General features: G+C 40.0%; 1 protein-coding gene across 1 annotated transcript in view; it reads left to right on the top strand.

The window, feature by feature from the left end:
- LOC146579893 (basement membrane-specific heparan sulfate proteoglycan core protein-like) overlaps positions 1–2,209 on the top strand; it is a 36,733-nt gene extending 34,524 nt beyond the window's left edge. The window contains exons 18-22 of the mRNA XM_085268022.1: positions 1,190–1,252; positions 1,359–1,418; positions 1,747–1,809; positions 2,028–2,090; positions 2,202–2,209. Coding sequence (XP_085124148.1) covers positions 1,190–1,252; positions 1,359–1,418; positions 1,747–1,809; positions 2,028–2,090; positions 2,202–2,209 — 257 coding nt within the window. The remainder of the gene's footprint in view (positions 1–1,189; positions 1,253–1,358; positions 1,419–1,746; positions 1,810–2,027; positions 2,091–2,201) is intronic.
- The last annotated feature ends 11,637 nt before the right edge of the window (positions 2,210–13,846 follow it).

The raw sequence follows: 13,846 nt of genomic DNA, 5'->3' as shown, positions 1-13,846 counted from the left end.
CAGTACAAATCCAAATTTAAATAAAAGTTGGAAACCACATTTCTACAATTCTTAGAAAAACAAACTATGAGGAAGGATGTGACAAAGCAAAGGAAAACTGAGGCAGTTTATAAAACACATGATAATGAGATGATGAGTAACAGGTGTGAACTAACTAACTAAAGCCTCTTTTCCATTAGTAATTACTCAGATCGACTGGTTTTCCATCACGCTCAAGTACCACCTAACGTGTGTGGTCATCGTCATAGTGACGTGGTCGAGCACCCCATGACTTAATTAGTATTTGTCACAAATGATTCAACAAAGGTGAACATCGCGGTAATGATATACCTGCTGCTCGGTCTGTGGCTTTCTATAGACTCGGGGCCACGGTGTTGCTTGTGTAGCCATTTCTGGGTTGCCGGGTTTCAAAAATGGCTTCTTTGTTTTTTATCAACAAGACGCTCTCGTAACTCATCGAGTGATGCCACTGACCAGTCAATCGGTGGCATGTACGCTATTGACGTCACATTTTGGGATCACCTCGGATCACTTGGAACTCCGGCTAAGTAAATACTAAAATGGTACTACTGGATCTGATGGAAAACCCTGAAAACTGTGTTTTAGTTACTAATGGAAAACATGTTAACAGAATGACACAAGATACAGGGGAGAATAAAACAGGAAATGACTGACACTGAGACCTCGAGTAAGTGGTCAGCACTTAAACCGATCTTTATTATCATTATTAATATTGACTCTTCATTCAGTCTCCATTGACAGGAACATTTCTTAGGTTCAGTTTCATCCAAATAACCAACTGACTACATGCACAAAAGATCAGAAACAAACAGGATTTTACAACCTGATTGTATCTTTAACTCGACTGAAAGAATCCACAAATGTTGTTGTTTCATATCAGAACAACACAAACAGTAACACCATGATGGGTTCATGCTCTGAAAATATCTGATAGTCCTGTTGTTGATTTAAACACAACTAATGAAACTCTGTAAAAGGTTTTTCTGTTTTTTCATTTATCTTTGAAAAATCTGTCATGTTGGTTTTCATGTGTGAGCCACTGAAACACTGGTGCAGTACATCATGTGAAAAGCACAGAGCAGCTAGAGATGAAACAGTCTTTTCATTTAAGGAAACTGGCACCATGTCATTGGTTTACAATTGTGTAACTAAAATATGAACATTTCAGGTGCAGATAAACCTCCAGATGTCATTTACTCTAATATTGAACTGGAAAACTTTGGAAATAAGTGTGAGTACACAAAACATATACAATGTAGAAGAAAAGCCTGGAAAGTTTTTGAAATGTTTAAAAATGTATTAATTAAATTTCTTTGTGGATTCGATCATCTTAACAGGGAAGCATCACAAACCAGAGCAGAGTGCTGTTTACACTAATGTGAAGACAGGAGCTGCAGGTACAGTCACAACAGTCTCATTCAGTGTTTGTACTTGAATGTGTCATCACATCATTATATTGCAGGTAATTATAGGTCAACATGGAGTTTAGTTATTCACTTACTAATCAGTGTTTCAGCTTTACTGAATCACAGCATCCACAGATTCTGACCCAGACCTCAATCACAAAACACACACATGCAAAGCTGAAGTGTCACAGGCAACAAATGATTTTTACTTAGATTTCTTTCACTGTAGTTGTAAAAAGTTTAAATTCATGTGTATCCAACATGTTTGTATCATATCTGTGCTGAACAAATGTGTGCTGAGCTCTGACGTCTCTTTTAGAGGACAGTCTGATGTATGCTGAGGTCAAACAGCCCAAAAAAGAAAAAGCCAAGAAAAACAAAGGTGAGCAAAGTCTGCCATCATCTCCACTGAATATTGTTCAACATGTTTATCTGCTCTTAAAATGTAAATCTGTTTATATTAATATTTTTATTTAGGTCTTCATGCGTACTAATTACTTGGTTAATAAAATCTAGTTCTATCTTTACATTAGTGGACACATCCAGTTTCCTCCTGGTTAATGATATTATTGTTTTCAATGATCTTCTCTTCATTCACAGGAACATCAAGTCCTGCAGCTGATGCAGCAGTTTATTCTGAAGTCACATCAGGAAGCTCTCTCAGTAATTCTGCTGCCATGCAGGCTGATTTATTCTTCACATTATTAAATGTCTTCAGCTCATAATATCTTTACATGTTGGAAATCACTTTGTCTTTTTGTGCTTGTCTTACAGGTCAGTGAGGAGAGCTGTAGCAGCAAAGCCAAGAAGAAGCTTTTTATGAAGCCACTCTTGCTCCTCTGCTGCCCAAATATCAGACATGCTCAGCTTTATGTACAGTTACAATATTACATCATAATATCAGACATATTGCTCTCTTATAGCATAAAACAAATGCAGGTGTATTCGTGCTCTTTATATTCAGTTATTTGTATAAAGATTTTGTAATAAACCTTGAATGTATCTAACATGTTCCAACAGCAGTGAGAACAAAGTGTGAAATATGTGATCTTCAGTATCTGACAGCACAACTTAAAGTCAGTGTTTGCAGTGTTTCACAGGTAAATACTGATATGGGCACCAACAAATACTTTAACTGTGTTTGTCTAAAGATCTCGTACATTATATAAATAAGAATTATTTCTTATTAAACGTGCATATATGTATATTTTTGTTTCTGATCATTCTGTGCTTTTGTAGTTTGAAGGAGAAATAAAATCTTTTCACATTTGAACATTTTATCTTTGATTTTTGTTTCCTGTATGAGATTATTCACAAAGTAACAAAACAACCACTTAAACAGTTTGTAATGGTGTTGTCATGGAAACCTGAAATAAACAGATGTGAGTATTATTTGCAAAGCGGTCACTAACAGTTCAGAGCATGACAGCAGTCTGCATGTATCTGACACAGAGGACTGAAGTAGAACATTTACAGAGAGAAGCTCTCTGTGTGCTGCTGTCACAGGATGCAGTTAAAGGAAAAGATAACTTGTACATGTGATGAATCTCATATGAAAGATGGAGACAGAACATCACAGAGAACTAAAGCTCTGCATCAACCATGGTCAGCATGACTGAAAGAAGTAGAAGGATTAAACCTTTCCATTACGCTCCCTTTTGATCATTAACTGATCGCACAAGAATTTAAAAATATGACACAAACACAAACATTTAGTCACAGTAAGGTGGAGGTACAGGTCAGGCTCCTGCTCAGTCAGGTAAACTAAACCAGCTGGGTTGAGCTAGCTCAGTGTTTTCCCCTGAAGTCAGCATGATGGTGATAAACACTGCTGGTCATATGCTCTAACACCTCAGTATGTGCTGTAGATGGTTTTCTCTCTTCACTAGCAATCATGACCTTGTCCTATAAAGTCGGTGAACAACTATAACTACACTGGTGACTGTTTTTCTTTCTTCTATTTTCTTTTTGTCTGAAAGAGAAAACAAAGAGGTCATCAGTGCAACTCTGAGTATCTGTATTTCTATCCTGTAACTGTCAAGATGCAAGTTACTATACATGTGTATGTAAATGTATCAATAACAGTTACCAGGGTGCCGCCTGGTGGCATTACCTGAATATGCTCTGCATTGTCTATTCTATTCTATTCTCCACATCAGAAAGCCTAGTTATTCTATTTTCAATTCATTGCTACCTCCCCATGCAGGAGACTCTGACAGCACTGAGCAGCTCCTTCAGTGGCAGGCTGCAGCACCCACGGTGTGGGATGGAGAGATTTCGCAGGTCTTTCCTCCCCACTGCTGTCAGACTCCACAACAAAGACTTTTGCAGCTGATCAAACACACACATGTGCAATAAGACTAAGTGCATTACTGTTTTCTGACAAAGTTATATTTTTACTCAGTTGTATATAGCATTTGTATTCTATTTTTATCCTATTGTATATTTTACATTATTTCATTCTATTCTATTCTGTACAGTTGTGTACAGTATATTATTCTTATTGTTTTCCAGTATTCTCTAATTTTTGCTAATTAACTTTGCACTGTCCACTCTCTGCTGTGACAAAACAAATTTCCCACATGTGGGACTAATAAAGGTTATCTTATCTTATCTTATCTTATCTTATCTTATCTTATCTTATCTTATCTTATCTTATCTTATCTTATCTTATCTTATCTTATCTTATCTTATCTTATCTTATCTTATCTTATCTTATCTTGCTAACAGAACATTTGAAGTAATCTATTATCCACATCAGAGCGACATCAGTGTTCAAGGTAGGTCCTGTGACAGGCTTTAAGTGTCAGTGTGGATATACAGATATAGCTCCTTATCCCAGCTTGTCACAGCTTCCAAGTACAATCACTGGATTGTAATTACAAGCAGTGGCCAATAGAGGGAGACATTAATCCATTTATAATTTATTGTTCCCACAGTTAATTTGGAGGAAATTTATAAATGAAACACATGGGAGTGGACTCACACACCATTAATATTTAGTGTCATGTTGCTGTTCTGAGATCAGCTGATGACATGCAAACATGTAAAACCTGAAGCAGGGAGAGCAGCAGCAACAGAACAGAATCAGTGAGCAGCTGTGACATCGAATGAGTCAGAAACAACATGAACAACATGGATTCATGCTAATTATCCTCCTTCTGTTGTTGTGTGGCTACAGAAAGGGTGAAACGTTTCTTATTGATTATTGGCTGAAAGTGATTCATAATTTCTAACGTTGTGACACAACATGTTAAATAAACTGTACAAAGCACCATCACAAGTTTAATCATTTGTACTGATCCGTGTTTTGACAGGTTATTGCAACACATATCTCATCAGACAGCAGCCCCACATCTTCAGCACCTTTTAGTCTTTGTCAGTTTTTCAGTTGTATGTGTTCTGTTTTTTGTTTCAGGTCCATAACAAGTCATGGCCAACATGCAGCTTTAACACAATCTTACCTTTTGTGTATTTTACTAATTTTATTTTCTTTCATCTCCTTTATTTAAACGTTGTTTTCAAGCTCTGAATCAGCAGACATGGCTTTAAAGTTCAGATTATACTGCCCCCTGTTGGTGTGACATTGTCTTACATCGTGTTGAGACTTTTTCTGGTGGACATTTTTTTTATGATGGAAATCCAGAAATTATACCCAACCCTTTTGCTCTTTCCTATCCTCCTGATAACCACCTGACCTTCCTGATCCCCGCCCCTCTGCTTCCCCCTCATACTCTGCTGGTTAACTTGGTTGTTTGGACACCATACATTGCACTCGTACAGAGTGGAGAAAACTGTAGACTATTTTGATAAATGCAAATCTTTTTTTAAATTAATATAGTGATCTGTTTTATTTAAGAAGCAATAAGCAGTAAAACTAAAAGATCAAACTGTAAATAAGACAATACAGAATAACGTCTTTCTTCCTCTGAACAGACTTTGATGCCTACATGTGTAAGAGATAGTTGTTGGTTATGTCTTTTCTCCAACAGGTTTATTTTTATCCTCTGCAAGTCAGATACCTCATAAGAGGAAATGAAGCCTGCGGTTTATTTTCTTTAAAGTCAACACAGCAAAGTGGAAATGTGCAGGTATGACAATGTGTGAAAACAGGTTAAAAGTAGCTTTATTGTGGTGATGACACATGCTGGACTAAAGAATAAATAAAGCATGTGGGCATCAAGAGAAACGGTGAAAAGCTTGTTTCTCACGCTCACATCTTTCAGAGTCTCTGCATGGACGTGCTGTAAATGTTCATTTATCTCTGAGATAAATAAAATCATCCATCACTCTCTCTGTCCACAACATCATATACAGACATGTTTTTCTTCTTACTGCAACTTCCAAACAGGCCAGTTCCTCACAGTATAACACAAAAATGTATAAGCTGCAAATAAGCTAAAAACATGAAATTATATGTTAATGTATTTTACCTTTCAAACAGAAAAGTGATGGGAAGAAGAAACACGCCTGCTGTTAAACAATCTAAAACACCCGGATGTCAACATGTTTGTATGTGTAGATGATGTCATAGCGCAGTGGCCCGTGGAAATGGGATGGACTCAAGTGCAGATCAAAAACCGGAGGCCAGAGGTGTGGTGTAACGAAAAGAGACTTTATTTTACAAAGCTCAGAGGCTAACAGAAATTGCAGACTAGAATCAATGAACATAAACTAGATGTCTGAGGCGAGAGAAAATACTGTGATGATAACTAGATGGCAGGGATAACTGGGTGTAGGTACTGGGCAGGGGAAACTGTGGCAGGCCAGGGCACTGAAACAGAGGAGAGAGCAGTCAGGGGAATCCCACAGAGGGTTGCGAGTGAATCTAAGGATAGTACACTGAGCTGTCTTACAAGCTTGCAGGTGGGGGTTGTGTGGAGGGGGGGAAGCAGGAGAGGTCCAGGTGGGTGCTGCATGCAATGCAGGGAGGCAGGCAGGAGAGAATGGCAGTTCCAAAACGGAGAGGGATTACCGGCGGCAGCAAACTGGTATCCAGGAGAACTTGGTAGGTGGGTTTCAGAGGCTGACGAGAAAAACAGAGGAGATACGGTTAATACACACGAGGAGTCACCAAGGAATGGACATGAGGCCGAGAACTGACTAAAGTTGGCAGATAATCTGGCGAAAACCAGTTGAGTGCGCCGGTCATAAATACTGCTGGTATGATTGCCATCAGGTGAGGAACAACAAAGACTCCACCCAGTGGGGAGGAGCCGATGCTGTGGAAAACCACCCAGACCACGACAGATGATACTGCACCAAACCTTAATTATAACCTTTGTAAGAATGTGTTTGACAGGATTAAGGATGGAGGCTGTGTTTGCAGGCTTTAACTTAGATTGATTTTATAGACTGTATATTGACAATGGCCACTGTCTTGTTTTTTGAGTGATAAACTGAGGTACACTGCATGCTTATATGGAGGGGACTAGCCAATCGCAAAGTTACCACACTTTAAAGCTTTCACTGCTCTGTTGTCTTTTTGGACTAATGTGGGCGGAGCCTATAATAACTTTTATAGTGTGAAAGATGAGTTCCACTTAGACAGGTTATGGAGAGACAGACCACCATTCATGTTCGCATCTATACCTAGTTGCAATCACCTGAATCACTAGTTAACATAATAATATATGACTTTTGACTGTGTGAGGAAGCCAGAGTACCTGGAGAGAACCCAGACAAGGAGAACATGCAAACTCCACACAAAAATCCTCAGCTGGTGGATTCAAACCTGCAACCTTCTTAATGTTTAATGTCTGTGTAGGTTCTCAGTCATCCATCTCATGGTGATCTAAGGAGTTTGGAAAGAAAGTGACTAAACTTCTTTAAGTTTCTTTAAGACGTGTCACCTCTCATCTAAGAGGCTTCTTCACTTCTAGAGGCAAACAGTGGAGACTCCAGAGTATTTTAACCTTAGTGGGAGTTGTCTCTTAAAAAGGCTCGTAGACCCAATACTAATCATATGTGTCATCACATGAGCGAAGGTGTGAATAAAGGTTTGGGTCATTATGCTGCATTCCAGACACCTCTGAACTCGGATGTTGGAAATTGGGAATGACGTCACTCCCGAGTTAGAAAAAAAGCTAGGAAACAGGATTTGTTTTGGTTCTTGGTAAATTAGAGCCACGCAGGTATGAATAGTAGTGCAGCATAATACTTGTTTTTTTGACTAATTGGTGCTCAAACCTAATCACGGCGTTTTTAGTGAGTCAAAAATACACCACAGTGGCAGTACAGACTTTGTCGTGGCCAGATGACTGGAGAGTGGCGCGAGCCCAAAAGCAGACGGTTGAGACAGGAATGAACTTAACAAAAAACAAACCGTTTACTTTAGGCTGGATCAACAATATAAACAAAAGCAAACAGAAACTAGGACGATGTTAACAGTAAACTAAACTGGGGAAAACTAACACTAGACACAGTGAACATGAAACCTGAATGTGGCTAACATGGACATGAATACCTGAGACTTGACTGAACAGAAACATGGCACATGGTGAAAAGATGACCTGCCAACGAACGAATGAAAACTCACGCCAAAAATACACAAGAGGCTGACGAAGGAAGTGGAACACACGGGAAACACAACTGCAATAAACATAATGACGCACGAGGAAGACAAACCAAACACAGGACGTGATACTGTCAAAATAAAACAGAAAAAACGGAAAAAGACACCTGAACCAGGGAAGAAACAGACATGGGGACATAGAAGCAGAAATGGGAGGTGAAAACAGTGACATGACTGGACACAACACACGTGGACATACAAGACTGACAGAGGCGACATGGAAGTACGAGGGGAACGTGGCAAGGGAACAAGGAGACGAGACACGGACATGACTAAGGAACAAACACAGAGTTCATGACTCAGACAGGAAACAGGGAATGACACAGCGACAAGAAAACATCGATCAGAAATATGACTAAACTTGGATGCAAAACCAGGTCTAACCTCAATACTAACTAATAGAAAACTAAAAGATCACAACACAAAGAAATCACAAAAACACAAAAAACTCAAACTGCTGGGTCAAACGACCTTGAACCATAACAGTTTTACTCCTGTTTATGTTCAGTGCCGCCATCTTGGATCGTTAACTCAGAGTACGCTGGTCTGCTCAGACTTTCAGAGTGGGAGATCTGAGTTGAGGAAGCGTTCCACAAAAAAAAAAAAAAAAAAAAAAAAAAAAAAAATTGTGAATGGCAACTTACTTCGACTTATTCAGGAATTCTAACCAGAGATTTCAGGAGAGACCTTGCCTCACCCTATCATGTGACCAATTCAAGGTTCAAGATAGGTACCGGTATCCGGTGTTATCATGGCACCGTTTCTGACATAAACAGGCCGAAAAGCAGCGCACATTTCGGTGCTTTTTTTTCCTGAGATGTGATACACTTCAGATTCTAGCCAATCATTTTACCTTTCCAAGGATAGTAAATGGTAAATGGCCTGCATTTGTATAGCGCTTTACTCAGTCCCTAAGGACCCCAAAGCGCTTTACACTACATTCAGTCATTCACCCATTCACACACTGGTGACGGCAAGCTACATTGTAGCCACAGCTGCCCTGGGGCGCACTGACAGAGGCGAGGCTGCCGGACACTGGCGCCACCGGGCCCTCTGACCACCACCAGTAGGCAAACATGGGGTTAGTATCTTGCCCAAGGATATTTGGCATGCAGCCAGGAGGCAGCCTGGGATCGAACCACCGACTGACCTGCTCTGCCACCCCAACAGTAGGATAGTAGGCGGGCCCAGGTACACACGTTCTTTTAGAGCAGAACTACAGATTAGAAATGCCCAAGGCGAAGCGGTCAAAAGTCTGGCTGTACTTCACAGCCAAAGATGCAAACTCAGCAGCCTGCAACAAGTGCTTTAAGGTGATACTGTGCAAAGGAGGTAACACCGCGATTCTGATGAAACACCTGGCGACGCATAGCATTTTTTTTTTAAAGCCGAGAAATGCACCGTACCTACTATGGGTGTGATGCCTGTCATCGGACCGGAGTTAGTAACATCCCGCAAGAACCCGAAGAGGAGAGTCCTGGGCCCTAGCCCTGCCAGTGTAGCAGAAATGATGAGGATGATGATGCAGCAGCAGCAGTTCTTCTCTGCGTGAGTAGCTTAATGTTGTTCGTGTGTAATTTACGTTGAGTAGGCTAACCACGTTATTACATTAATGCATGTAAGGTGAACTAGCAAACGCCGTCGTAGTTACATGCGGCTGTCTTCTTGTTTGATGGCAGATACTGTCATGTCTGAGTGTGGGCCGGCAGGAAGAGAGGACCCAAAATGCAGGACTCACTGAGGCGGAAGTAATTCAAAACACACAGCTTTATTGCTGGTAAGAAGCAGAACAGAAAAACACTAACTAAACTGGAAGAACGGAATGAGTAGGCAGGAAGGCTGGCTGGCAAACGGAGCACACGGAGGAAGCGAGGGTAAACAGACGTTAACGATGCGACACCGAGTAGGGGAAGACACAGACACTAAATACAAGAGGTGAACGGAGCAAAGAGGAAACAGCTGGGAGACACGGCTGACGTTGATTACACTGACGAGACAGGGAGAGCACAAAGCTGAACGCACTGACAAAGGGCACAGACCTACAAAATAAAACAGGAAGCACACGCCAGACAGAGACAGACTCGTAAACAGGCATAATGACGTCATGGACAAACAGAGGGACATACGGGCAGAGAAGACTAAGCACAGGCAACCTAAACCAAACATAAGGGCAAGATAACAAAACCTAAACCAGAAATAATCATCATCAACATCATCATCAGATAACTAAAGAATCAGAATATAATTGTAATCAAAACAGTATCACCAGAGAATAACTAATCCATAATGCAAAATAAACCAAAACATAAGAAACTCAAAATACTGGGTCCAACGGACCCAGAACCGTGACAGATACTCCCTTCACCCTGGCCAAAAAGGCTAAAATGACCAAAGAAAAAGTGGGAAACACCTAAACATGAGAGGTTTTTGGACAAAGTTTGTGTTTTTTCCATTGTTTAAGCACTGCTTCCAGCCAAGAGTGATACCATATATGCCCCATAGCTGCAGAAAAGGCTAACATTGTTATCTTTTTGCAAAAAAACTGTCAAAACCGTGCCTGCCCGGTCGGCCCCACAAGGCCACAATTGCTGTTGCTGTTTTCTCCCTCTCTGCCTGGGCGGAGCTCACTGTGGGCTCCCGCCCTTGGCCCACACACACACCTGACAACACTCACCCATCATCACCGGGAGCACTATTTGAGGCTGGAACACAGATCCTCTCGTCGCTGGATGATTGTACCCCTAACGTTAGTGTTCTCACAGCTCTTGTGCTTCATATCCGTGACTTGTGATTTGTTGGTGACCTGCCTTCTCGTCTGCTTCAGATCTCCCCCCCCCCCCGGACCTGTGACCTCCCTGCTACGGGAAAGTGTGTGAGTGTGAGCGGAGAAGACGTGAGCGAGTTACCCTGTGATTCCCCCCGGAGTTTTTGGATCCCTTCACTGTACATATATTGCACTGCACTGTAAATAAACCACACCTTGGAGATACCTTACCGCTCTGCGTTGAATCCCTGTACCAGATCGTGACAAAAACTAGCTAAACATGAGAGGTTTTTGGACAAAGTTTGTGTTTTTCCATTCTTTAAGCACCGGTTTGAGCACCGTTTAAGCACCGGCACCGTTTCAAAAGTACCGGTTTGGTACTGGTATCGGATAAAACCTAAACGATACCCATCCCTAGTCATGACACGACACTGCACAAATCATATAAAAGTCTCTGAGAATAAAACATAAATATGTCCCCTGACCTGAAACAACAGAAGATAGGAATAAAACACAAGAAGCAAGCCTGCATGTTTGCAGTGGACAGGAAATGTGAACACGTCACACAACTGCTGTGGTCAAAGCTACAGGAGCTGTTTGAGGTTTGTATAAAAGGAAAGGAAGCACAGAGAGGCCACAGTCAGAAGAAACACTCTGCTCTTATCTGTATTAAATGCAGCTTCTCTTTTTATTATTGATGTAAAGTCAAAGTGTTTGAGATCAGCTGAGGATCAGAGTGCAGCAGGGCTGGATGTGAGGATGGGGCACTCTTTGCTCTGCATGACGGGGTTATTGTGTAAGTACATTTTGTGTAATAACTTTTATAAATATTTTTTGTAAACAATAGTTATTTTTATAACTATCATTTTAAAACAGTTTTTCATGTTTCAAATAAAATTGTTACCAAATAAAATTTTGTTTTCACAGAAATATTTTGCTGAGCAGCAACTGTTATATGAATAAGAATCTTTTAAAACAATGCTCTAAGTTTGTTTGTTTTGTTTGATTTTCTCTCAGTTTGAGCCTGATGCTGTTTAATCTTTACTTCATTACTCAGCAATCTTTTCTACGTTAATGCTGATGGTGAGACGTTATTTTTCTCTTTACTCAATAAATAATTAGATTTTTATTTTTACTTTTTAATGTTAAGAAGAGTAAAGATCACTGCAGATGTTTGCATTTTAGAAATGCAAATATCTGCAGTGAAACTTCAGAGACAGAACATATCAGAGTAGTTTTATCATTGTACGTGTGTAGAGTAGGGTTGTCCAAAATTGACACTTCCTTAGTAATCATTACTAAAACAGAATGAAGATGCTCATTCTGCTCATTCTGCTCATTCAACATTGATATCAACATATCAATGTTGATATCAGTAGTCTTGTCTTGGCTTCCTCCAGCTGAGGCATAATTTGACAGCACTGCTGCAGACAGACAGGCACGCAGCTCCTCCCCTCACTAACAGCTGAATGATCATAATGTTCAACACTTTAGTAGGAAAGGTCAGAGGTCAGCAAAGCTCCTGTTTAAGACGCTGACATCATCAACTTCAAACAGCGTGCAGTCAGGACCTTAGAGGATGCACGAAGCATGTGTTGGGTGGGTGAAAGTCCCTCCCAATGAAAAGTCTACACAGTCGACACATTTGCAGGACTCTGCTCTCGAAGCTGAATCCTGCTTCTGTGAATCAGCTGCGCTTTGATAGTTTGGAGGGACACATAGTGCCACCTGCTGCAGAGATATTGTTAAATAGTGGTTAAAAATCTGTAAATGATATCAAACATAAGATATGAATGCTGTAGAAACTCATTAACCTGAAGATGTAGAGCACAGAGCGATGAATCAAACATTTTTATTCCCATTAATTGTTTTATTGTTGAGTGCGCTCTCAGTGCAGCTGTTGATTTCTGAGGCTCTGAAACTTTAAACTGGATCAATTTAAACTTTAAAGGTTACAGTCCCACAGCCTAAAAAAGGAAACATGGACATAACTTTATTTGCAGATGAAAGTGAAATAAATTTGATTTGCATGATCAGACACTCTTGCATCTGTTCTCTGTAAAAGACACTTAGTATCAGTCAGCCTAATTTCTGATACAATGGATCCATGTTTTCATGATGTTATGCCAAATTCTGACCCTACCATCTGAATGTTGCAGCAAAAACTGAGACTCATCAGATCAGACAATGTTTTTACAAACTCATGTTGTCAGGTTTTGGTTTTGAATTATAGCCTCAGTTTCCTGTTCTTAGCTGACAGGCATGGCAGCTGGTGTGGTCATCTGCTGCTATATGACATTTACTTCATGTTGTGCATTCAAAGACACTGTTCTGCATATCTCGGTTGCAATGAGTGGTCTGGCCATTCTCCTCTAACATTGAGTTATTTTCACCCAGTGAACTGCTGCTCACTGGTTATTTTCTCTTGTGACTATTCTCTGTAAAACTTTGCTGCAGTGTTAAATCTAAAAACAGACATAGATCAGGAAACTAAACTAAACTAAACTAAACTAAACTAAACTAAACTAAACTAAACTAAACTAAACTAAACTAAACATGGTTTAAAGCACAAATGTTAAAACTACATTCTTCCTGTTTCACCACTTACAACATTCATATAACTGCTGTGTTTGTGGCTGTGCTGTATCCAAATATTTAACCTTCCAAATGAGTTATTATCATCTGTTTTTACTGCAGCTGTTCTCACTGAAAATATTTTCTGAGAATTATTAGTATTATTATTTTATGTTAACAATATTTAAATAAAATAAATGTTTTTCACACTTAAAACAAGTCTTGGACTTGTGTTCTCCTCATTTCCTCTTTAACCCTCAGTCAGCTCACATATGTGTAATGAAACTTACTGTCTGTCTGTTATTGGTCAGTTTAGTCTGTGTGTTAAAGGCCTTTTCATAAAAATCTGGCAGACATGGTCAGACCTTGTTAAGTTGTTATTTCTGTGTAAAAAGAAGGAAGCAGAGAGAAGTTTTAAAACCTCTTTGTTTCCTTCTCAGATCTTTGGTATCTGCTGTGCTGCTGCTTCACTCTCTCTCTTTACAGAAAGTTGTAGAAGTTTTCAGA

The sequence above is a fragment of the Mchenga conophoros genome, linkage group LG3 (assembly GCF_057382185.1).
Source record: "Mchenga conophoros isolate Kocher_MC1m ecotype Shallow Benthic linkage group LG3, M_conophoros_male_GT1.1, whole genome shotgun sequence".
NCBI classification, from domain to species: Eukaryota; Metazoa; Chordata; class Actinopteri; order Cichliformes; family Cichlidae; genus Mchenga; species Mchenga conophoros.
The sequence above is the reverse complement of the archived record's forward strand: the minus strand, read 5'-3'. Positions and strand labels throughout refer to the sequence as shown.